The 26,987-nt window shown below is 38.8% G+C and overlaps 1 protein-coding gene across 4 annotated transcripts in view; it reads right to left on the minus strand.

The window, feature by feature from the left end:
* Positions 1–26,987, minus strand: part of srl (sarcalumenin) — a 59,968-nt gene that overhangs the window by 4,639 nt on the left and 28,342 nt on the right. For 3 of the 4 annotated variants that reach the window (XM_072559716.1, XM_072559715.1, XM_072559713.1), the window contains 5 exons: positions 25,963–26,088; positions 18,037–18,132; positions 11,578–11,610; positions 7,191–7,307; positions 960–1,193 (listed from right to left, as the gene is read on the minus strand). In XM_072559716.1, coding sequence (XP_072415817.1) covers positions 960–1,193; positions 7,191–7,307; positions 11,578–11,610; positions 18,037–18,132; positions 25,963–26,088 — 606 coding nt within the window. The remainder of the gene's footprint in view (positions 1–959; positions 1,194–7,190; positions 7,308–11,577; positions 11,611–18,036; positions 18,133–25,962; positions 26,089–26,987) is intronic. The other variant, XM_072559714.1, reaches the window with a different exon arrangement.

The following is a 26,987-nucleotide window of genomic DNA, read 5'->3' on the forward strand; positions in this document are numbered from 1 at the left end:
TACAACCACATTTGGAGTAGCAATACATCATTTTGGTGAAGGGGGTACAAATCCCTCTATGTACTATTTTTAGGGAATTTAATGAAAATCCTCTCTTCCTTAGTAGTATTGCTTTCAAACTCCCTTCATGTGTTCTAGCCAACCTCTTGAATAATCTTTTGTTCCATTTCAAGGTTTGTTCCTTAATAGGTCTGGTAAAGTATTTCCTACTCTCCATCATTCTCACTCCACTTTTAAATGCCTTCTCCAACCCTCCCTAGGTCACCTCCCTGAATACCAGCACTTATTACAGATGTACTTGACAGCGCAATTTAGTTATTTTTTCAATCATAGGCTATTACATTGGTGAAGTACTTCATCTGTTAAATTAGATCGGCTATATATGTTGGAAAATACCCTGGCACGATAAAATATCTAAATATGTTTGCAGTTTCGCATTTTAATTCCTTAATATCATATCGTCTCTCATATTCTATGACCATTGCCTTGTATGTGATACAGTAGAGAGCAGTCATCAGGCCCCATCCTTCCTAATCACCACCTCATTTACTAGAAGCATTGAGGGTACAGTCCCCACAAGTTCACAACCTGCACTTTATTTTTGAGTGATAGTCTTCACTAAAATTCCCTAAATGTGAAATCAATCCTATTGTATTAAAGTATCACAGGATAGCCAGGCTAGGATTGGCTGTATCTTCTATGATCTATTACATTAACCAGGGGTATATGAGAACCCAGAATATTTATTCCCATTTCTCCAAGGTAACCTGTGCCATTCACAGTTAATAGCTGCCCATTCTGGTTGAATGCTGGTGCTTTTGAACATAACCCCTCTCTCCCCACACCACCCTCATCCCATCCTATAAATCGAGGCTAGAATTAGATACAATTCCCCAACCATATCACACCTCACCTAAGTGAGTCATCACAGCAAATATTAGCAGACTTCCTATTATTACCTCTTTCTTGCTGTTTGCGATTTTCAATTATTCCAGGTGTGTCCACGATTGTCACTCGTTCCAGCAGTTTGTGTGGGAGCTCAATTCCAACAAGTTTCTCCAGAAAGTTCTGACCAAACTTTTCCAAGGGAGAGAAAGACCGAGTACTATCAGCAGCCATGACAATTCCCTCCACTGTGCGTATCTTAGACCCATGCATCAAAACAGTAAATTCTGATGTAGTTGGCTCTGCACCTATGGGCAGCAAAATAGAGAATGTAAGATGTTTAGGGACATCAGACCATTCAAACCTACCCAACCATCCAATTTATGGCTGCTCCACACCTCAACTCCATTTAGTTATCCTTACTACACAACCCTGATCAAAAATCTACAAAAGCAAAATACCGTGGATACTGGAAATAGAATACTCTGGAAATATTCAGTCTTTGGAATAATATCGGTGGAGAGAGAAACAGAGTTCACATTGCATTCATCACAACACAGAACACATCTTGGTCTTGATAATCACAGTTGTTCCATCCTACATAGTATTTTCTGGAGGGAGTTGGAGTGGTGGTAGTATTTCTAAATTTCTATGATTAGGAAGGTTATTTCAGTGTTCTGGGGGAAATGCATCCTCGATTGTAGGTTCAGGCAGTAAAGTGTTCAGAAAGTCTACCAGCAGGAAACATTTGCCTGATGCCTCCTAATATCAGGCAGCAGTTGCACGTTTTTGACTGACTCCGTATACAATGACACTGGCCATTCAAAATGCTACCCTATAGATTTCTGTGGCCATGACTGAGCTTTATTTTGTTTAAATCAAAAAAAATGTTATTTGCCATAGAGATAATATCAGTGAAAAGTGATAATTAATCATATTTTTAAAGAAATAGACTGCAACACTAAAATGGTTGAACAAGTAATACATTCTTAAGGTGTTACATGTATTGATTTTATCCTTCCTGAAGAACGGCTCATGCCCGAAACATCGATTCTCCTACTCCTTGGATGGTGCCTGACCTGCTGTGCTTTTCCAGCAACACATTATCAGCTCTGATCTACAGCATCTGCAGTCCTCACTTTCTCCTCGTTGATTTTATCCAACCAAGTTCTTACAATCTGAAACACAGTCTGTAAAAGGATAATGGAAACAGATTCTATATTGATTGTAATGAGGCCAGCTAGTTGGACCTCATAGACTGGGGTTGTTAATCTGTTCCAATCAGGGAGCCATGGTTGATAAATAAGGTGTGTCAGAGATATTAACACTCTGGTATCTGATTCTGAATGAGGCAAGATTATAGTCAAGGACTGTTCATGTGTAAATAAAGGGTGACTTAGTTAAGGGATACCAGCCTCTGTGGAGTTATTTCAGTGGCAGTGAGAGTGGGATTTGGGGTAATGTCAGCCTATTAAATTTTTTAATAGACAATAGAAAACATTTTACAAGGTGTACCTCAGGTCACCATTTACATGGAGGACATCTTAAATCTAATACAGAACACTTAGAGAATTTAGATAAAGTTCTAAGGGCTTTTTTCCAAGGCAAATGTAGGCTTGAGAAGGGAAAATTGTGTATTCCAGGCTTCCCAAGTGACCTACATGGGCTACAGAATCTACAAGACCGGGTTACACTCATTGGAAGATAAAGTGAGGGCAATCAAAGGTGCCCCAATTCCTACATCTGCCCAGGAGCTTAGGTCAATTCTTGGGTAAATTATTATGGAAATTTCATACTTAATCAGGCAATCCATCCTGGCATCTTTGCATTAGCTCCTAAAAAAAGTGTCAGCCTTCGAAACGGTCGCATAGACAAGCCCTTGCTTTCAAAGAAGTAAAAACAAACACCTATTATCCTCATAGATGTTGGCACACTCTGGTCCCAAGAAAGATCTGGTGTTGACGTGCAATGCATCGGGTGGTAATAGCTCAGAGGTGGCCCAATGGAGAAGAATGCACAACGGTTTATGCATCCAGGACTTTGGCTGATACAGAGTATAAATACACCCAGATAGTAAAAAAAGTTTGACGGTCATATTTGGAGTCATGAAGTTCCACCAATACATCTATGGATGTAACTTTGTGAAAATCGCAGATCACAAACCTTTAGTTGGTCCTCTTAAAGAGTACAAGGTCAGTGCCTGCCCACAGCATCAGGCCCCATTCAACGGTGGGTCCTAATATTAAGTGTTTATAATTACAAGTTATAACACACCCAGAGGCCAAGGAGCAAATGCAGATGCATTGAGCTAGCTCCTATTAGCAGATACACCACTGGTGGTACCCTAGAATGTAAATGAGGACAACAAATGACTGATAGCAGCTCCCCTACATCTGTGGGAATGGCCAAGTAATTGGACTCACTTGCACGTCGACTATGCAGGTCCTTTCATGGGTTCAATGTTCTTAGCCATTGTAGATGCCCACTCAGACTGGTTGGGTCTGCATAGGGTCCATTCATCAAAGACTGGGATGATGATAGAAAAGTTGCATGCATCTTTTTCAACACAGAGTTCAGAAATGTTGGCTACAGATAATGGGCCATTATTTCTAACAGGAAATTTGCTAATTTTTAAAAATTTAAATGGGATTCAACATACAAGAACAGCTCTGTACCACCCATTAGTCAATAACCTGACAAAAAAAAAGTCCAAACTTTGAAGACTGGCTTGAAGAAACAGCCTATAATTTTGGTGGTTTTCCAAGAAAAAGAACTGACCTATGTCCTCTGACTCAGAGCAAAAGAGATGTAGTGATTGTAATGAGGTCAGCCAGGTGGACCTTGTGGAATGAGTTTCCTGATTGGGCTGATTGGACCACATAATCAAGGAGCCCTGACTGGCATATAAAAAGAGTGTCAGAGATACTGACATTCTGGCACCTAACTCTGAATGGGGCAGTACTATAGTCAAGAATTGGTCATGTGTAGATAAAGGGTGACTTGGTGACAAGATACTGGCCTCTGTGGAGTTATTTCAGATTCAATACTAATTTTTTACATAAAATTGAGTATGTACTTTGAAAGGAAAAGAAATTGAAGGCCTGTGGAGAAATAGCAACAGAGTGCAACTAAATTGATGGGCTGTATGGTCCTATGAAGTGCTTTGTAGTTAAAATACCCCCTCATTTATGGCTATAGAAGGGAGTACTTGAAAAATTTGTTCAATTTATAAATTTTCGCACCACTCTTGTTCTATACTTAACTGATTAACTAGTACCAAGGTTTCTGAGCATTGGTATCTCCTAATTGGATTCCAGTATCAGAAAGAAACCTGTGTGTACTTTTTGGTTGCTCTGGGCTTTCCTTTCACTTAGTTGACCAGCTCTGTGGAGATTTCAGTTTGCATATTGCCTCACTAAAAGGTTGATCAATTTACTTCTGCACATTTTTCTCCTTCTCCAAGCATGAGCACAAGGTAAATGATCTCTAGCAGTTCTGAGGAAGGGTCACTGGACCTGAAACATTAACTGTGATTTCTCTCCACAGATGCTGCCAGACCTGCAGAGCTTTTTCTAGCAATTTCTGTTTCTGATTTACAGCAGTTCTTTTGTTTTCTATAGAGTTTTTAAAATAAATTTTATAAAGTTGTAGCTGAGTGTCATTGTCATATGTCTAAAACTCATAAGGAATAGGAGGAGTAAGCAACTCCACAATTCAGTAAAAGCATAACTGATCTATTATCTCAAATTTATGTTCCTACCCTATCCACATATTCCTCAATTTGCTTAGGACCCAAAACCTTCTACTGAAAAACCTCCATGTTAAATCTAGTCAAAACTAAGCAGTTACCATTATCTTGAGTATTGAGTAAATTCAAAAGATTCACAAATCTCTAAGTAAATGCATTTCTCTCACCTCAGTCCTAAATGGCCAACCACTTATTCCAAGACAACGATTCTTAATTCCAGAATTTCCATTTCCCAGGAAAACATTGTCTCAGCCCTGTCAAAACCTTAATAATTTTATACATTTCTTAAATCACTGATAATTCCTCTGAATTGTAAGAAATGTAAGGCTAGACTAAATCAATCTCTCTAACAATTTGAAAAAGGAGAATGTTGATTCTAAACTTAATGTTTTCAACCTAAGTAGAGGAAACCTATAATGATGATATGAAGGCAGAGCTAGCTAAAGTGAACTAGGAAACTGTATTAGTACATTAAAGATGTAGTGGCAGACTATCAAGGAGATATTTAATACAAGTTAGCAAAGATTCATCTCAGTGAGGAAGTCTTTGAGAAGGATGCATCCTCCTTTGCTAAATTAGGTGATTAAAAGTAGTTGCAAAGGTTAATGATAAGCAAAAAGATTGGTCAGTTTAATAATGAGCAAAGAAGGGAGAACCAGTTACAAAACGGAGAAAGCAATGCATGAGAGAAAGTTAGCCATTAATATAAAAATACATTGAGAAGTTCTATTTTTATTTAAATAGGAAAAGAGTAACTCCATTTAGTGCACTCTTTGAGTGAGTCTGGACAATTGGTAGATTCATGTCTTGAACAGGTATTTTGTATCTGTTTTCACTGTGCAAGACTTAGAAAGTTTCCCAAAAAGACTTGAAAAATCAAAAGGTGTTAAGGAGGAAGAGACTTAAACCAGAGGAAAGATGTTGGGAAATTCCTTGGACCTTAAAAACTGATGAGTTCCCAGAAGCAGACCGCATGCTCCCTCCAATATAAAAAGAAGTAGCTGGAAAGATAGTACAGGCATTGATTACAAACTTTAAAATTCACTGCATTCTGGAAGGGTCCCAGTAAAATTAAACAAAGCTAATGTAATATCAAGTAAAGAGGGGTTCAGAAAGTAGGGAAGCATAGGCCAGTTAACCTAATATATTTCATCATGAAATTGCTAGAATCCATTAAGGAATTTATTGCAGGATACTTGGAAAGTCATAATGTGATCTGGAAGAGTAAACATGGCATTGTGAAAGATAAATCAGATTTAACTCCTCTCATAACATTTTATTTGAGGAAGTAACAAGAAGGTGAATGAAGGGGAACCTATGGATGTTCTGTGCTTGTATTTTAAAAAGGCATTTGATAAAGTACCACATAAAAGGAAGTAGAGAGTACCAAAAAAAATTCAGGTCCTTTTCAGTTTGGCAAGCCATAGCTAATGGAGAACCATAGGAATCTGTACTGGGTTCTCAACGATTTACAATCTATATACCAATGATTCGAATGAGGGAATTGAATGCACGGTAGCTAATTTAATGATAATGCAAGGATAAATAAGTAAGTTGTCAATAGGAAGTAGAGAATCTGCAAAGGAATTTGGACAGCCTAAGCAAGTGGACAAAAAGTTGCACAAAGAATATAATGTGTGAAAATGTAAATTTGAACCCAAGTTTAAATGAATGAGTGTGACTGCTATTGAAACATACAGAACCTGAAGGGAATTTGACAGGGAAAACTCTGAGAGGATGTATCCCCTTGTGGGGATTCTAGAACTGAGGGACAATGTTTAAGAATATAATGTCTCACTTTTTAAGATGAGGATGAGAAATGTTTTCTCTCTTGGATTATTGGTCAATAGAATTTCTTCCCCAAAAAACAAGGGAGACTAGGTATTTGAGTTTACTCAAGGTTGGATTAGATTTTTGATTGATAGGAGAGTCCAGGTTTTTTTGTGGGATTAGGGGCAGGAGGCAGGAAAGAGGAGTTGAGACCAGTCATAATTTTGCTGAATGATGAAACAAACTCATGTTGTAAAATGTCAGAGTCTAGATTAGAATGGTGATGGAAAAGCACAGCAGGTCAGACAGCATCCGAGGAGCAGGAAATCAATGTTTCAGGCGAAAGCCCTTCATCAGGAATGGCTTTGCCCGAAAAGTCAATTTTCCTGCTCCTCGGATGCTGCCTGACCTACTGTGCTTTTCCAGCATCACTGTAATCTAGACTCTGATCACCAGCATCTGCAGTCCTCACTTTAATCATGTTGTAAAATGGTCTACTCTCATATCATATTCCCTGTCTCACTACCTGTGTAAAGCTTAAAAACAAAAAAAATGCTGGAGGTCACAGCAGGTCAGGCAGCATCCATGGAGAGAAAACAAGCTAATGTTTGGAGTCTAGATGATTCTTCATCAGAGCTGATTTTCATCAGATCTCAGCTCTGATGAAGGGTCATCTAGACTCAAAATGTCAGCTTGCTTTCTCTCCATGGATGTTGCCTGACCTGCTGTGATCTCCAGCATTTTGTTTTCAGTTCAGATTCCATCATCTGCCATAATTTGCTCCTACCTGTATAAAGCTGATAGATATTCTCGTCCAGTCCCAGGAGGTAGTTGACCATGGTGGATTTCCCAACACTCCATGGTCCCAAGAACAGCACCATTGGTTTTGACACAATTTCTCCGTCTGGAAACACAACAATTCTTACAGTAGCAGTTACCAATTCATTGTAACACAACTAAGCCATATTGTGAAGCTAAAAGAAGCTTCTTCCAAACAGTTGATAATGCAAATAGTTTTTGCAAGTAGGTGCAAATCACAGTGGAAACTAATGGGGTCAGGTTTGGCTCAGTAGTAGATCCTAATCTCTGAGTCACAAAGTTATGCGTTCAAGTCCCTGTCCAGAAATTTCCCAGATCCCCCAAAGCATAAGTAGTGCCTATAAGATAAGCGTTTAAAACAATGTTATTTGATCATCTTAGGTGAAACTAAAATATCCTACATTACTTTTCTGAAGACGAACACAGGAGATCCCCTCCCCCGCCCAATCAATACCTAATCCTCAGGAACTGTAAACAGAATGTGTTTATTATCATATTATTATTTATTACACATTGCTGTGGTAATTTGGCTGCCGTGTGTTGCCTCATTATAACTGTAGGTTATAAACGTGCTTAATTGACTGTGAAACTTATCTTCTCTGGATATGAAATACAAATTCTTCCTTTCATATACATGACTGAATCTCTAATGGAGAACCAAGTTATCAAATTTTCCAACGGATCTCAATGTGAACCCATTCGTTCAAGAACTTGAAAGATTGGAACATCTATTTTTGGAAATCGCCTGACAGCTGTTAACCTGTAGAAATGTTTACTGAAAACAATAAATGCTGGAGATCACAGTAGGTCAGGCAGCATCAAGCTAGATGACTGTTCAACGTTAGCGTGCTCTCTGTCCGTGGATGCTGCCTGACCCGCTGTGATCTCCAGCATTTGTTGTTTTCAAGCTGTTGATATAATTCCCTAAATTAACTAGACTGTTAGTGCCAAGTCCTGACCAGATGGCTATGAATAGTGTTTGAGGTATAGAAAGCGAGTATTGCTATGGAGAATACAAAAAAAAATCAGAAATTGCTGGAAAAGCTCAGCAGATCTGGAAATTCCGAGTTAAAAATCACGCAACACCAAGTTATAGTCCAACAGGTTTAAGTGGAAGCACTAGCTTTCCAAGTGCTGCTCCTTCAGTAGGTGCTTGTGGAGTACACGATTGTAAGAGACAGAATTTATAGCAAATGTTTACAGTGTGATGTAACTGAAATTTTACATTGAAAAATACCTTGTTTATTAAGTCTCTCATCTGTTAGAATATGCATGATAGTTTCACTTTTTTCATTTGTAAATCACAAAACTTTTTTTAAAATTACATTCTCCAGTTAACTTTAACAATTGGTGTCAGCCCAGATAATGTATTGAAGGTGTTAGCCCCCTGTGTGCTGTTGTCTGTGCCACAATCTTTAGACTGATTCTAATCTAAAAAAAATGAGTTAACAGAGTCTTACATGAAATCATGCAGTTTTTGAGCAAAGTACAATGTAACTCTGCAATCCCCCACAATATGGATGACACAACCATTCCTCTGAAAGGTGCTCTGAAAGCTAGGGCTTCCAATTAAACCTGTTGGACTATAACCTGGTGTTGTGTGATTTTTAACTTTGTACACCCCAGCTCAACACCGGCATCTCCAAATCATTGCAATTCTGAAGAAGAGTCACTGGTCCCCATACGTTAACTCTGCTTTTTCTCCACAGATGCCAGACGTGCTGATTTTTTCCAGCAATTTCTGTTTTTGTTTCTGATTTCTAGCATCCCCGCATTTTTTTAGTACGTAGCATCACGTTGCCCATTCCAGTCTATGATTAAACTTCCTACTTAGGCTTTAGTAATGTTAATCTAGAAGTTCAAGAACGGATGAGTCATCCCAAAAATGCATAGAAAGTGGATAGAGTAACTTAAAGAAGATAAACAGTACTAAAATAACGCAAAATAGCGGGAAACCGAAGAAACAAGACAGAAGCAGAGAGACATTGAAAGCGAGAGGACAACAGACGTTTTGAATCAGAACACGACGAAAAAACAGACACTGGAACACAGAACCAGGCGGAGAGCAAAATCAAACGGAAGGACTGAAAAAGAAACAAAAGTTGAGATGAGGAAGGAGAAGCGGAAGCGGTGAGATCAATTTGAATCCAGCCTGGATCAAAACACCAATCCTGATAGCTGAGCTGTGAAGGATGTAGGGGATGGAATGATGATAGGCAGAAATATCCTCACGGATGATAACTATGTTCAGTCTATTCATGAAATCTCATTGGAGAAAAAAAAACAAATATCATGCTTTCTCTATCTCTGGAACATCGCAAATCCTTCACACCAGTTTCACGTGTTGTTAATATGTCTGGCCATGGATGAGAATCCCTGTTGAACCCACAGTTTCAAAATTTGAGAATCTTTGTATTTGAAGCGTTTAGATGTGTGGGTGGGGTAGTGAAAATTTTCAGAAAGTAAATGTCTAGATCCTCGACCAGAACAAAGTTCTCGTTCTGCGGAAATGCATTAGTTAGTCTCCAGCACAGAAATCAAACATACAGTCGCAATTTTCAAAAGTGTTTTTTTCAAACATGGAACATCACTAGCTGACTGCAATTCTTTCAACGTCATAGGAACAACTTAAAGAGTAGCATTCCCCAATATTTTATCTAACACCACGGAGAATTTTCCTGGGTCTGTGCCTGGTTTAAATAAATTGACTTGAGTGAAGCTAGTACATAACCCAGGCGGGTTATTTTACAGGTGTCCCTTCCATTCCTTTCATTTTCAGGGTTTTTTTTTGCTGCAGCGAAGCAATTCAGCATACTTAGATACACAGCTAGGAAATCGCTCATGTTTTTATTAGGATTCCAATCGTGAACCCTGCCGATGGCTGCACCTGTTACGAAAGGTGTCGAATAATTTTCTTACTGATACACTTGATTCCGAGTTCAACCAATATACATCATATTTGTACTGTCCACATGGGCAAATTGTCCTCAGGAAGTGAGGCAGACAATAACAGTGCACTTACACACCAACTTCAAGTGGAAAGGTAAAGTAAAAGGTACATGCACGGGCCAATTGTTTGCCAGCTGCTACTGAGTGAGCATTAGTAAAGACGACATCAAATCCACACCATCAGAATATGGATTGAGCACAACTTTCTCCAGTGTGTTTTTATCCCTCATGCTTCTGGGATAACGCTACTTAGAAAGAGCGGAGTATTTATGCATGAGACTGCTGCGCCTCACATTTGTGATAATCAGCGGTATTGGAATTCAACATTTAAAGTTTTATTTTTATTTCTGTGAATCGGTAATACTGTAATGTAATTTGTTCCACTTTTTTTGTAACCTATTGTTAGCGTCAAACTCCATCAAGGCAGATATAGCTTGGGTTAGATTCAAAGTAAATTTTCATCTGTTCTGGTTTATCAAACTCTACAGGAACATGTCTAACATGGGTTAGATGCAGATTAAAACTTCATCCAAACTATCCCATCAAACACTCAAGATAGTACTGGTTTATGTACACTCCCTAACAACGTGCTTCATGCTGATTCTCGCTGGACTTCTGGAGCAGTTCAGCCCTCTGAACTGCCCTCACTATCTGCCCTCACGACCAACCAGATCACTTGTACATTAACCCTATCCCCGTCATTGCCTTTAGTGGAAGAGGAAGGAGCTCAGAGTATGCACGTTTACTTTGCACGTGCAGGTTCTAATTAGTTCTACAAGTTTCAAACCCATAGTGACATCTTCAATCCTCTTCCAATTTTCGTGAAATCGCAGGCGAAGTTGCTCTCGATTGCGTGAATAATTAATGTTTGGTTATTGGAATCAGGGGATTGAACAAACTATTCCAAAAACAATTTTTTTCGAGCTATTACGAATTGCCTACTTATATTTTAGATATAACGCTGGGAGATTGGAGTTAAACACAAGTCCTGCATTGATAGTCAAACTTTCTTCGTTTCGTCCAGTTTTAGTTCGTTAGCTATACTTCTAAATATTGAGAGATTGCAAACTGATTTTTCCATGTTATTCAATTTTTGGCCAAAACATCAAAGTACTGGCGCTTCTAAATCCTTGTGTACTTTGAAGTTCGTGGTTGGGGGAGTGGGGCGGAGGAGCGAGCATAAACTTAAGTGGAGCTGACAGAAGTACAGGAGTAGTCTTGATATGTGATCGAGGGAACCCGATTCAAGCAGAAGCTGAGGGCTGCCGAAGGATTAATTTCTGGCCCCTTTCCAAAGGCATTTCTTCAGCCTAGTTGCACGCTTGCTCAGTTGTGTTACTGCTTTTGGCCCCATAACAGTTAGAAGGCTGGGCTTGAACATGCAAGAGGCACATAATGTCACCAACCTTGGAATGAGTTCATGGAACGTCCTGGGTAGGCTGTTAGACGGGAGGGGAAGAAAAAAGCAGAGTGAGTGGAGTAAAGCAAAGGGAAAGAAATGAAATCAGTAAAGAGAGAAAGAGAGAAGCAGAAATGGTGACAACAAAATGTGAAACAAACACACGAAAGCCGATAACTCAGAGCATGCTAATCCGTTCTAGATGTACAGCTTGTGTGTTTATCACTTCTATAGTCTGAGTTTTTTCCCCCTCAAAGGAGCTACTTTGAGCCAGTGTTGGATTGAACAGCTATTCAAGTGAAACATAAGCCCTGGTTTTAACCGGGGTCCAGGAGTGGTGTACGTTGGTAAGTGGAGAAGTTTGGCAGGGGGTGGTGCTGGTTTGGCTGATTTAGTTTAGATTAGATTAGATTACTTACAGTGTGGAAACAGGCCCTTCGGCCCAACAAATCCACACCGACCCGCCAAAGCGCAACCCACCCAGACCCATTCCCCTACATTTACCCCTTCACCTAACACTATGGGCAATTTAGCATGGCCAATTCACCCAACCTGCACATTTTTGGACTGTGGGAGGAAACCCACGCAGACACAGGGAGAATGTACAAACTCCACACAATCAGTCACCTGAGGATGGATCCAAGATGGGCGTCAAACTGACAGAATCTTCGCATTATACGGTTTTGGAAATATTACTGTTACGGTTTCAGACGTCACCTGCAGATAATCAACTCCCTTGTACTCCCCCCCCCAAAAAAAAACTGGCTATTGACGGTAAGCACGACTCCTGCGATTAGAAGGAATGGGATGATGCCTGCAGCCTGGGAGGATGCCTCAGCCTGGGATAGGGAAGTTCAGTTCATGTGGCTTGGAGGAAGAATCCCGCTTCTCGGAGATCTGCAAGAATTTTTTTTCATTAATGAAAAGGCTTGGCCGTTGAATCTATGACTCAATCTCCACTTATTTAGCCTGGTTTAAAGTTCCCAATGCTTTCCCACGCACGTCTCCAGTTAAATGGGGCACTGGCCGATATTTTATGTCATCGGATTCCAAGTTGTATCTTTAAAGAACCATTTTGCAGGTTCCCAGTGACTGTCCTTCTCGCCTCTTCAGAAGAACAGGTTAAAACTACAACCGGAACATTGGTGCATGACATCAGCAGATGAATCATTAGCAATTTTAAACTGAATGGCCTGTTGCCGTCCATCAGACAGGGTTTTGAATCGTCTAAAGTAGAATCGAGAATATCCCTGGGCAATTGGATCTAAACATTAAAATAGTGATTATATAGCCCAACCACTCCTGGGCCCTTCTCTGTGCCTAAAGCCATGAGCAAAAGGCAATATAAGAGGAAAATACCTACGGCACAAAAATCTCTTCAGTGTATTGACGAGCTGGGATTGTCTTATGATAAATTGACTGATGTCAGTAAGTGGAGCAAGAGTCTGCTTCAAGGTGGCGCTGTGCATAGCCCACACTACTGGCCCTTAGAGATTGTAGACTAACTGTGGAAAGTAGCACATTGTGAAGAGTCTCAGTTTCTCCAGAGTCGCACTTTTCTAAAAGCAAAGCGACTGAATACGCCTCAGGAGCAGGAACGTTTGCAGGTATTCCCCCATCGCCATGACACATAAACCACTGGTAATCCACCTAGATTCAACGGAAATATTTCAACAAGTTCAAATTGGGCTGTTTGTTATTTTTTTTAATTGTCTACCAGCACAATATTTTCCTGCCGTGTTTCACACCCTCTTAGAATGTGCAATGTTAAAGTTTCCGATAATTTCCCTCATTATATTGTTGCAGCCTCTGGACATGCATGTAGAAATTTCTCAGTTGCTCAAGCAATTCCAGCAGCTATTCTATTTATCTCAGTGTATTTCCAGTTTCTCAGGTATTTAAAATTCAATATTCAGGTATTTGACCCAATAAAGGAGGTACCCATAGTCCGCTTGTCTGTTGGGTCTCCAAACCGCTGAAAGATAATTCAGGCTGATCACTGCATGAAGACAGCATTAAGAAGTTTATCAATTATTAAAATAAATGACATCACAACACAAGGCTTAAAGCAGAACTACTACCTCTTATGGGCGCATAACTGAAGACCTAGTGCCTTGTGTGACAATGCTGCTCCTTTAACAAGGTTATGTTGTTTTTTTCCCCCAGAGGGCTCATAAAAGACACTGACCTCAAAAAGTTTAGATTTGGATGGGTTTAAGGGCCAGTTTGATTATAGCTAACAAATACTGCCTGAGGCAAAAGGCTTTCACTTTTTTTAAAAAAGGCTTGTACAATGAAAGGGGAGTGACCAGTTTTCCCAGCTCAGCTTTTTCCCTGGTTTGATTTAATTTTTGGGTTGGTCTGGCTATTCACTAAAAACAGTCAGGTAGTTGTGAAGCTGCTGGACCCAAAGAAGCAGGTCCATGCTGGTACCCTCTCTCTGATATCTCTCCTACCTTTTGTGCAAATGGGTGTTTATGGGGATTGTTGCAAGTATTTGGAACAACATCATTAATTTGGGATGATTTGGTTTCTCGGATAGGTTAAGTTAGTTAGTATTCGGTTCTCTTTTGTTTACGCTTCATACAGTAATCTTGTAAATAAATTGTTTTTGTTTAAAACTACATGGTTTGACCAATTACATCCCTCCTGGAATATCCATGTTACACCTGCTTAAAACAATTAGCAAATATTAGGGTCTAGGCTACTTTCTTGAAATGTTTGGGGGGTTCTGGTTTGGCCTGTAATACTTATTTAGAATGTAGATTTTACAATCCTTCAGTTTCCTGTTAATCATCAACAGTATATGTTTAACCATTTTTTTTAGAATTTTGCCATAGGTGACATATTTGAGAGACAGCTACTGTTCAGATTTCCATCCAATGTCTATACAAAAGGATTGGTGCTGGATACACCTGTTTTTTGTCATTTATATAAATGATTTCGATGTGAACAAAAGATGTACAGAGGACACCAAAATTGGCAGTGTAGTGGACAGCAAAGAAGGTTACCTCAGAATACAATGGGATCTTGATCAGAATGGCCAATGGGCTGAGGAGTGGCAGATGGAATTTAATTTAGATAAATATGAGGTGCTGCATTTTGGAAAAGCAAATCAAAGCAGGACATAATGGCAAGGTTCTGGGAAGTGTTGCTGAACAGCGATCTTGGAGTGCAGGTTCACAGTTTCTTGAAAGTAGAGTTATAGGTAGATAGGATAGTAAAGATGATGTTTGGTATGTAGTCCTTTATTGGTCAGAGCATTGAGTATAGGAGTTGGGAGGTCATGTTGCAGCTATACAGGGCATTAGTTAGCCCACTTTTGGAATAGTGTGTGCAATTCTGGTCTTCCTCCGATCAGAAAGATGTTGTGAAATTTGAAAGGGTTCAGAAAAGATTTACAAGGACGTTGCCAGAGCTGGAGGATTTCAGCTACAAGGAGAGGCTGAATAGGCTGGGGCTTTTTCCCCGGAGTGTTGGAGGCTGAGGGGTGACTTATAGAGATTTATAAAATCATGAGAGGCATGGATAGGGTAATTAAACAAGATATTTTCCCTGGAGTAGGGGAATCCAGAACTAGAATGCATAGGTTAAGGTGAGAGGGAAAAGTTTAAAAGGGACCTATCTGGCAACATTTTCATGTAAAGGGTGGTGCGTGTATGGAATGAGCTGCCAGAGGAAGTGGAGGAAGCTGGTACAATAACAACATTTTAAAAACATCTGGATAGGTATATGAATAGAAAGGGTTTAGAGGGATGTGAACCAAGTGTTGGCAAATGGGACTAGATTAGGTTAGGATATCTGGTCAGCTTGGACAAGTTGGACCGAAGGTTCTGTTTTTGCGCTGTACATCTCTATGACGCTACATGCGTTTTCTAATGTGAACCATTGTAAAAGGAACACTAATTCATGCCTTTCTTCCTCCCAGCCCAAGTATAATGAAACAACTTTAGTTCACATATCATGTTGACTAACTCAGCAGCAGCCATTTCTTGATCAGTGCTACCTCACCCAATGCTTTCACCCTCATCGGTCACCAAGAGAACTGAATCATTCCTAAATCTTCATTTTAAAAATCTCAGATCTGTTACTTAATTCAACAGTTCAGTCCTGAACACTGATTTATAATAAAGAATCAACGGAACTGGTCACAGGAGCAATAGCAAGATTGAACTGAGAAGCGTGGAAATGTGTGTGTCTATGGTTGAAACAAAATGTCTTAGCACTTCAGTACATATCCTTACATCATTGTCTGAGTGCTACTTTAACAGAAATCTTTTGACTGCAAACATTTGTCAGATTATTCTTGGACTACCTCCCATAGCTAAACTGATAGTTAACAGGTTCACTAATACTTTCATCTGTGACAACCACATCACACGGTCATGGTTTGAACTGATATTTTGCAGAATAAAGTGTAATACTATTTATTGGCACAAACTCAATTCAACTTCAAATGGCAAGTAGCACAGATGTATAGATATTAATAAAAAATGAAACAAATGCAAATATAAAAAAAGGTAGTGCAGCAGGAGAACAAGAAAATAACAAATTAATATCCCATGGAGATCCTTTATCAGAAGTGGAAAATGGGATCTAAACAGTCAGTTTGGGTGTTGGCTGTGAGCTCAGTTGGTAGTGCTCATACTTTAGGGTCAGAAGGTTGAGAGTTCAAGTTCCATTTGAGAGACAAATGTGTAATCCAGGCTAAAGTCCAATGCTGTTCTAAGAATTCTAGATAGGAGTGGTATAACGTGGTCCATTTTAACAATGAGCATTTCCTTAGCATTTTGTGTTATAGAATGTTTTCCATAATTTCTCAATCCCCCACAATATGGATGACACAACCACCTGATGAAGGAGCGGCACTCTGAAAGCTAGTGCTTCCAATTAAACCTGTTGGACTATAACCGGTTGTGAGATTTTTAATTTTCCACAATATGGACAAATGCTTTGGTCAGAAGACCCTGAGGTCTTTGAGGAGTTACAGTTTGTCCTCTCTGGTGAGAGGCTTTGAGAGTCACATGACAAAATTCTGGATGTTTTCTGGTAGCCATCCACAAGTTTCCTCCATCTAAAATATATTGTTGCTCCTTCACACTTCAGGGCTATGTCACAATAGCATCAGCGACAAAACCCACTGGGGCTCAAATACACTCAATGTTGAATCAAACCACCCCTGTGAGTTCTGATATATATTTAAACAAAATGGTCACTGGGGAGTTATATCCCAAATAATCTCATTTGAAATTCATTTGTAACAACTCCCTTCTAATATACTGCAATATCCTCTTAAACCCATTGGTTAGACAGTGCTTTAGAATCAATGAATAATAGCCAGGTCTTGGATCTGGGCATAAGCAAGTTTTTGCTAACCTTGAGTTGACTGATTTTCATCGAACAAACATTCCTTTTGAGATATAGATGGACCGGTTAAATTATTCAACAATGAATATTTTGAAATTACCAAACACAATGAAAGGAAAAATAGACAGTTAAAGGCAATAGGAGGGACTGAAAGGCAAAAATATTCAGTATTGGTTTACTGATAATCACAAAGTACTACTAACAGATCTAAACATGATCAAGAATATGGCTGAATAATATAATCACGTGTATTAGTTTGAAAATAATTGTATAATATAGTCATATGTATTAATTTGAACATGAATGGATGATATAGTCATTTGTACTAAACTGGATCATGAATTATGCAAATACAACTGGGTGGAGATAGAGGCATGTATATGTATAACTTTTTGATTGCAAATGATTATCTGTAGGAATAGTCCATTGGAAGCTTATTATCTGTAAAAATAGTGTAAACTTTTGTTCTTGCATAAAAATTTGAGCTGTACACCATTGGGATATGTACATTTCCCATGCATGTATGAATAAACAAACATTTTAACAAAGCAACCCGAGTCTCCTCTGGTCTAAGAGGAAATAAAGAGTTAAACTCACCCTGTCAATGACATCCCACTTATAATGATAACAGAGCTGCCTGACTGTTAAGACCTGTTATCGCTGTAATGTTACTTTCCTGGACTTTAGCTCCATGATGTGTTCACTAGTTGTAACTAAAACAACAATGCTTGAATTCACTGTCATTTATATTAAACTTGCACAATAAACTACATTTTCATTCAATAGTATTAACTTCAGGTGCTAAAAGGGTTGCATTATATAAAGGGATAAGGCCAATAGAAAATATGTTTTAATATAATATTAATGACGTGACAGCCATTTTGTGGGTGACAAAGCTCTATTTCTGGCACAATCAATTGTATAGCTGAAATTCTGGTCTGCATTACTTAGAAATTTCATTTTATAATGTTTGCTACTCCTCTACATCCCTATTGAAGGTCATGGTATGCCTAACTTTATACCATTTCTTATCAACTCGTGAGACAGTCAAAGTTCAGACTTTCAACCAATGTTCATATGCATTTTCCTCTTGTCCTACCTGTGATTTCGTGTTGCCTCAGTTCATTGTACTTGTATGCTTGTTCCAGTGGTCTAATGGCATTGTGGTATATCTTCCGTAACCGCTGCAGCACACCTAGTGAGGGGTTGGGGAGAAGAATGTAGAGGACACTGATGTTAATTTAGATCTAAAACAAGAGAGAGAAGCCAAGACACCTTTCTGAGGGAATTTACTTCATTAACTATTCAGTCTTGTAGATACTTTCTAATCAACCTTTTCAGTGATAGTATTATTTCTGGAGCAGGTGGGATTTGAACCTAGGCATACTGGCTCTGAGGTAGGGACACTACCACTGTGCAACAAGCACCCTTGTTCCCCTTTTCTATCTATCCAGTCAATCAATTAATCCCAATTACCTGCTTAACAGGTTGCTATATTATCAGAGTCCCCTCTTCTCTTTAAATAAACTTTGAAAAACTAACTTCATGAGAAGTAAAACAAAATAATGTTTACATATCCTGCATTTTATTTCATAATACAACTGATCAATAACAAAGATCAGGCATCATGTGGCTCAGTGGTTAGCATGGTTGCCTCACAGCACCAGAGACCTGGGTTTGATTCCCGCCTTGGGCGACTGTCCGTCTCGAGTTTGCACATTCTCCCAGTGTCTGCGTGGTTCCCTCCAGGTGCTCTGGTTTCCTCCCACAATCCAAAGATGTGCAGGTCAGGTGAATTGGCTATGCTAAATTGCCCATAGTATTAGGTGGATCAGTCAGGGGTAAATGGGTAGGGGAATGGGTCTGGGTGGGTTGCTCTTCGGAGGTTGGTGTGAACTTGTTGGGCCAAAGGGCCTGTATACATACTGTAAGAATTCTATTCTATGTATTTTTGCATATTCCTTATAATTCATTCAATCAGCCTTTTTTGAAAAAAACAAGATTGTAATATATTTGTACATAAAGCAATCCAAACAAAACTGGCTTATTTCATTGTTTTCTCTAACTCCTTATACCAGATGTCCTTCTTGAAGGATTTCCTGTAATTTCTTGGAGCAAGCACCTTTTATTGTGAAACAATCTACTAACTGCTGACTTGCATTCATCTACTTTATTTAACATTTCTCTAACATTTCATTTGTCCTAACGTTTTCTCAATGACATCCTTTGCAACATGTGCATTATCCCAAAGCCAACAATTATCCAGCAACATCCAAAAAAGCAAACTTTTCTTGGATTGATCCTTGTATGAAATTTATTTTTAACTGTTGGATAAAAAAAAAACACTCATTTATCCATAGTTTCTATTAGCACCAATGTTTCAGCAGCTAAAGTTACTTTAAAATCACACATGATATTTTCTCAGTTTCCCAGGCCAACAGACAACATTTATTGTTCTTTTCCATCAAAGGCATGATAAATCTAGCTGGATTTGAATAGCCATCTAGAAGATTAGCATGAGAAGCATTGCTAAAAAGGGTGAGCTTCATATTTTGTGTCATCCATAACCAGAATTATGAATATGCATTTTTCTGCATTTAATTTCTTTAATGTTTTATTTGCTCTCAATACTTCCTCAACTGTGGTATGTTCCATCATCGTACTCCTTTCCAATTGGTCATTACTGGTATTGGCTCAAGCTTAAGTGCACAACCAGTTTAACTGTCCAGTCAAACCTCTTTTTGATCTGTTTCTTCCTTGGACAGAAAAATGTTTTATTCTGTGAGGACCTGGTCTGATTTAATGGGATGTTAACACTTTTCAGATAAGTCTACTGATCCAAAGTCACTCTTGATTTATTTGGCTTAATGTCTAACTCTACATATTTAAATGGCCCCCAAAGCCTGACTTTCAGTCTCAAAATTCTCTTTTTATTTTATCCATTATTCATTGCTCATATTCAACAAAAACCCTCCAGAGAAAATCAGTGTGTGTCATAAAGATACCTCTGGTCAGTTTCTCACTGGGAAAGCAGTAAAACAATCCTGGATCTTCTTTAAGCTGAATGCAACCTACTTCCAACAAGACAGATTGAACTGAGGAATACCATACCTTACTGCATCATTCAACCCATAAGCATGTTTGCTTCATTTCAATAGTTTCACAGTCTAAGTTGTTTCAAAAATACTTCCCTTTGAAATTTTGCATCCTGAAAGAAATGCAGCTTTTATATCAATTGACTTAGCTCACTTAGCAATATGCAAGTAGTAAGGTCTTCAGGTAATTAATCAAAAGTAGGCGAATCCGGTCTTATTCTGCACTACTACTACAAGATCTCCCACACCTCGGAGCAGAATTTATTTAGCAAGATCATAAACGTATCTTCGGCTGGTGTTCACACGATACCCTGTCGGACTGTATACTGTGTTTTCTGGACTTCCACATTCTTACCTTACTTTGCTAATCCATGATCTTACTTCCTGTCCCTCATTTTGCATACTTAACCAATGTTTGTATTTCCTAGTGGCTTCTCATACCCTCCCCATTATACTGTCCCTCCGTTCACTATCTCCTTCTCGCACATATGTTATTTTGGTGTCAACTTATTTTTTGTCTTCTGATGCAAGTAGTCTTGTTCTGCATCTCTGTAAGGCATTTGTCATATTCAGTCAGCCCTTTATCTGCCATAGTCTGGTCCTCATCATTGTCCAAAACTTGTATTTGCAAAATGTGAAGCCTAAATCACTCACTATGACTTGTTCAGATTCTGTAAATCGAACATAGAATGGTACAGCACAGTGTAGACCCTTCGATGTTGTGCTGACCTTTTATCCTACTTGAAGATCAAAAAAACCTATATACCCTTCATTTTCTATCATCCATATGCCTATCCAAGAGTTGCTTAAATGAATCTAATGTATCAGATTCTTCTACCACTGCTGGCAGAGCAATCCACCCACCTACCACATTAAGTATAAAGACCTTACCTCTGACATCTTCCCTAAACCTTTCTCCAATCACCTTAAAATTATGCCCCCTCGTGATAGCCATTTCCACCCTTTGAAAATGTCTCTGACTATCCACTATCTATGCCTCTCATCATCTTGTACACCTCTATTAAGTCACCTCTCATCTTTCTTCGCTCCAGTGAGAAAAGCCATAGCTTCCTCAACCTTTCTCCAGTCCAGGCAGCATTCTGATAAATCTCTAAAGCTTCCACACCCTTCCTATAATGGGGCAACCAGAACTGGGGCAATGTTCCACATGTCATCTAACCATGGCTTTAGAGAGCTGCAGCTTAACCTCATAGCTCAATCCCCCTGCTAATGAAAGCCATACATCTTCTTAACTTAGGTGGCATCAACTTAGGTGGCAACTTTGAAGGACCTATGGATGTGGACCCAAAGATCCCTCCATTCCTCCACACTGCTAAGAATCCTGCCTTTAACCCTATATTCTGCATTCAAATTCGACCTTCCAAAATGAATCACTTCACACTTTTCCAGGTTGAACTTCATCTGCCACTTCAGCCCAGCTCTGCATCCTGTCAATGTTCTATAGCAAACTACAACAATCCTCCACACTATCCACAATTCCACCAACATTTGCATCATCGGCAAACTTACTAACTCACACTTCCACTTCCCCATCCAAGTCATTTATAAAAACCACAAATAACAGAGGTCCCAGAAAAGATCCCAGCAGAACACCACTGGTCACCAAGTTCCAGGCTGAATACTTTCCATCTACTACCACCCTCTGTCCTCTATGGGCCAGCCAATTCTGTGCCCAGACAGCTAGATTTCCCTATATCCCATGCCTCCTTACTTTCTGAATAAATCTACTAGAGAGAACCTTATCAAAAGCCTTGCGATATCCATATACACCACATCCACTGCTTACCTTCATCAACAGTGTGTTGTCACATCAAGGAATTCAATAAGGCTTTGAAGCATAACCTGCCCCTCACAAAGCCATGCTGACTGTCTCTAATAAAAGTATGCTTTTTCAAAATGATCATAAATCCTGTCTCTCAGAATCCTCTCCAATAATTTGCCCAGCACTGAAGACAGACTGACAGGTCTGTAATTCCAAGATTATTCCTTCTTTTTCTTGAACAAAGGAACAAGATTTATCACTCTCCAATCATCTGGTACTACTTCAGTGGACTGTAAGAACATAAAGATCATCGCCAAAGGTGCAGCAATCTCTTCCCTCATTTCCCGTAGTAACCTTGGGTATATTCAGTCTGGCCCAGGGGACTTATCGATCCTCATGTTTTTCAAAATTTCCAGCATATTCTCCTTCCTGTTTCACACAGATTTCACAAATGACAAGGTCCCTCTCAGTAGTGAATACTGAAGCAAGGTATTCATTAAAAGGACCTCATCCACCTCCTCCAACTCCAGCCACAAGTTCTCTCCATGATCCCTGATCATCCCTACCCTCACTCTGGCTGTCCTTTTGTTCCTCACAAACGTAGAATGCCTTGGTTTTCCTTAATCCTACCTGCCAAGGCTTTTTCATGCCCTCTTCTAGCTTTCCTAAGTCCATTCTTCAGTTCCTTCCTGGCTACTTTGTAATCCCCAGAGTCCTGTCTGATCCTTGCTTCCTCAACCTTAAGTAAGCTTCCTTCTTCCTCTTGACTAGATGTTCCACATTTCTTGTCATCCAAGGTTCCTTCACCCTACCATCCTTTCCTTGCCTTAGTGGGAAAAACTTATCCAGCACTCACAGCAAGTGCTCCTGAAACAACCCCAACATTTCTGTCATGCATTTCCCTGAGAACATCTGTTCCCAATTTAAGCTCCTACTAACATTGTAATTTGCCCTCCCCTAATTATATACTCCTCCATACCATCTGCTTCTATCCCTCTCCATGACTATAGTAAAGGTCAGGGAATTGTGATCACCTATCACCGAAATGCTCTCCCACCGAGTGATCTGTCACCTGACCTGGTTCATTGTCAAGTACCAAATCCAAAATGGCCTCCCATCTTGTCAGCCTATCTACATACTGTGTCAGGAATTCTTCCTAGACACGCCTGACAAAATCTGCTCCATCCAAACTATTTTCACTAAGGAGTCTCCAATCAATATTAGGGAATTTGAAGTCACCCATGACAACATATGTAATCAGTTTTTTAATGCCTGTTAACTTTGAGCAATACACCTTATTAGTTTGTTTCCCATGCTAAACTTGCTATTCTTCCATCACTTACCCTGAACTTTCCACTCATTCTGTCCTTCTCTTTGATAATATTCAATGTCCACTGGATTGAAATTTTTTTCCTGATGGATTTATATGATGCCATTAGGCTCACCGAGTGTTTTTCTCCTTGCATGCAAGGTATTCAATTACCCAGGAAAAGTGGAGGTAAATGTAATCCCTTCCAAGCTCAACATGATCACTCATTCACAAAGGAGTTTTTAAAAAATGTTTTTCCCAAAAATAAAATCAATATGGACTGAGACACTCAACTATTTGCAGTGAGTTCTTTGCATGGACCGCCCATACCAGGGCTCATATTAATTTACAATTTTGTTAGCCTGCTAGAATTCTACCAAACACCTCATCTTTTACCATGTCATCTCTTTCATACATCTGTGATTACAGGGGCTTTCTGCTGCTGTGTTCATTGCTGCAATGTTCATAGCTGCAATGTTCATATTTTGCGCATTGATCCATTAATTACTTGTTGGAAGATCCCCCTGCCTCCTGTTGTCAGTTAGGAAGTTAGCCAGGTAGCCAGTCCATATCTCCTTTATTTTATCCACTTTTATCATTTTCTCTTTACTGCATATTATAGGATAACTCAATCTAGTTTTCATATCTAGAAAATGCAAGATTAAAATATTTTTCCTTCAATCTTATTTCAAGTCTGTTGCTACAACTTAACTAAAATCTGTTGCTAATGGGACATAGGCTAACATTACAGTCTATATTTTTACATATCTCATTTTCGCTCATCTCTTCTAGAAGTTTAGGGTACTTGTTATCCCTTACTCCTGTGTCCTAAAATAGAATTGTTAACCTGTGGACATATATTAAAAACTATATCAATAACTATATATAACAGCACTCACAGCAAGTGCTCCTGAAACAACCCCAACATTTCTGTCATGCATTTCCCTGCATATAACTTTATCCTTTAAACTCCTATCTCTGGTTGCCAATACCATCTACTTAACATTTTTATTAGAAAAGTTAGCTCGTTAACACCATACAAATAATGTCGGGATCGCCTTTACAGTACATCAATTGACTAGCCATATCATGCTGCATATTTGGTTTCATTTGAGCCAGCCATTTTCGTGGGATGCCTGCTCACCAGTCAGGATATTTCACTTTATAGTATATCTGTGCTGATAAAATGATTTATACCAGCTATTTAATACAGAATCAGAATTCTTTGCAGTGATTTAAGCATATTATTCCCAAATGTGAAGCAGGTTGAAATCTCAAATTCCTTAGCTTTACTTTAGTCCTTATTATTAAAAAAATGTAGTAGGATCTTCACCCAATCCACTCCACTTTAGATGTGCATCCATTGTCCAATATAAGGCAGTTGAATGAGTCTGTGATGAAAGCCTTAGTTTCTCAACATCTTGTAACATCTTTCTGATTAGTATCACTACCTTTTCATTCTGATCCTACCATGTTGTGCATAACTAAAAAATCTTGTTATTCCAAGAAAGAAAATTCATTCCATGATTGAATTGAAGGTTGCATCTAAAATGCTTGTTGACTATATCTCAGGCATTCCGGTGATTCAGTTATAGTTTCCCAATTCCTATTATTGGATAATAGGCATCTCTATTCTCATACTTTTACCAATGATTCTCGTTTCATATTGATGACTTCAGCTTATCTCTAGGCCTTTTTTTGCCACTACCACAGAATCCTCTATCCTTTGTGGGTTGAATGCCCCACTTGAACCATGAAAGTCACTGGGAATGAATGTTTTTAAGGCTTCAAACATCTGTTCCAAATAAAAAGTGTCTCTTTTTGAAAATCTAACCCTAATTTATGCTAGGAATGTACTCATGTTCAACATCCTAGCACTGTACAAAATTTAAAAGACAAACACTGAATTAAGAGTCTCTAAGTGGACTCTTTACAGTCTTGCATAGTCTGTTAAGTTCCATTACATATTCAATAGAATGAATTTAGAAAGAAGAATTGACAAAGTCTGACCATATCTCATATATATTAAAATTTATAATAAAAACAACAACATTTCCAAATCTTCAGGGTCCAATTGTCAAACCGTTAGGTCAGAATATTTTCAATAGATCTTAGTTCTGGTGGTAAGTAACAATGCCAAGACCATACCTTGCTTCTTCTTTGGTAAAGACATAACCTATGTTTACAGATCCACTTCTGTTTTCTAGTGTTCATACTTCCAGCTTCAAAAAATATTGGCGGGAAGTGATAATTGAACACTTTTCACTGGCTTCAGCTGAAATAGATATGGGAGATTTTCCTCCATAATGAGGACTTCACCCACTCCCATTGTAGTAATGTTAAAACACCAAGAAAATCTGGGGACCTATTTACTGTTGCTCTGGAAGTTGTTTAAAATATTTTAAAGCAAATAATTTTGAAATGACTAATCTTGAGCAGATTTCAAGAAAATTAAGCAAATGGCCATCATTTTTAAATTTGAAAAACTTGTAGAGCCAAAAATACCAGGACAGGAAACAACTAAAAAGTTTTTTAAAAAACCAAACTTTTCTGCATTGTTTATAGCCAAGACACCAGTAGAAAATAATTCCTGTGACAAGCACTGATATTTCTGCTTGCAGCATCCAATTTATGAAGGAATGGTAGTTGTAATTACAATTTAAGCTAAAATTTCATGTCCCACTACACTTTCATTGTAATTATTTCTTTGAGTTGTCAAGGTTTTTCAAACTTTATTTAGCTTAGGTTTGTCACATTTTTGCATTTGAGAGATAACCTGAAAATATTATACTGCTTTTACAGATCTAGAATCTTTCCCCTCCCCAGCAGTTAATTTACCACTATAATCATCGGATGGCGCCTTCTCATCTAGCCGTAGAGTTTTCTCAATGTGAGATCGATCTCTGAAAGGTAGCAGGAGCTGCGGCTGCTCTTCCCCCTCCAGCTCAGCCTCATCACCTTCATCTGCAGGCAAAAAGAAAGAAAATCATCTGTAACAACATCTACATTTTAATACTCTGAATTCCCTACTCCAAAGATTTGCTAGAACAACGTTCACAACCTTATGTTAATGACAGCATTATCACTTTTTTTGTCCCATTCCTGAGGTTTGAACTCATAATCCAGGCTCATGCTCTTAGTATAGTACTGAGCAAGTACTTCACTGTAATAGGTGCTGATATTCAGCTGAGATATCCTGTCTAAAGGTTTTTTTGTCTGCCCTGCCGAAAAAAATGTAACAATCCTCGAGGCACTATTTTCAATAAAGAGCAGCAAAATTCTTCGCATGATCCTGGCTACTTTAATCTTTCATCAACTATTTCAAACCAGATTACATTGTCATTCAACTCAATGTAATTTGTTGAATTTTGCTCCACGCAGATTGGCTTCTACATTTTGCTGTAGCAAAACATTGAGTGTAATGAAAATAAAATTCAGTGAGATGTTCTTTGACAACCCAAGGATATGAAAGCAAGGATATAAATGCAAATTCCTTCCATTCTCTGCACAGTGATGGTAAAATGACATTCTTGGCATTGCTTATGCAACATTGTGCTTTTCTTCCCCCCACAACTTCCTTCTCTTCTGAAGACACTGACTTCTAACAATAGTCTGGTTTCATACAGGTCACATGTTGTTGACAGGCTGCTCCATACCAAGGACAACTCCAAGTGCCCAAAAGTTTAAAATAAAAACAAATCTGATTCAGTGTTTTCAAAAATATCAATGTGATATTCTGTTTTTTCCCAGGACTCTTGGGATTTGTCATAGGAGCAGGTGCAACCATCTTGATCCTGTTAGAGAATGAATTATTTTTATTTCTCTTCCATTTACCTGCCTTTAAATCAGTATTCCTTAAAAAC

This window comes from Chiloscyllium punctatum, chromosome 40, assembly GCF_047496795.1.
Source record: "Chiloscyllium punctatum isolate Juve2018m chromosome 40, sChiPun1.3, whole genome shotgun sequence".
In the NCBI taxonomy this organism is placed as follows: Eukaryota; Metazoa; Chordata; class Chondrichthyes; order Orectolobiformes; family Hemiscylliidae; genus Chiloscyllium; species Chiloscyllium punctatum.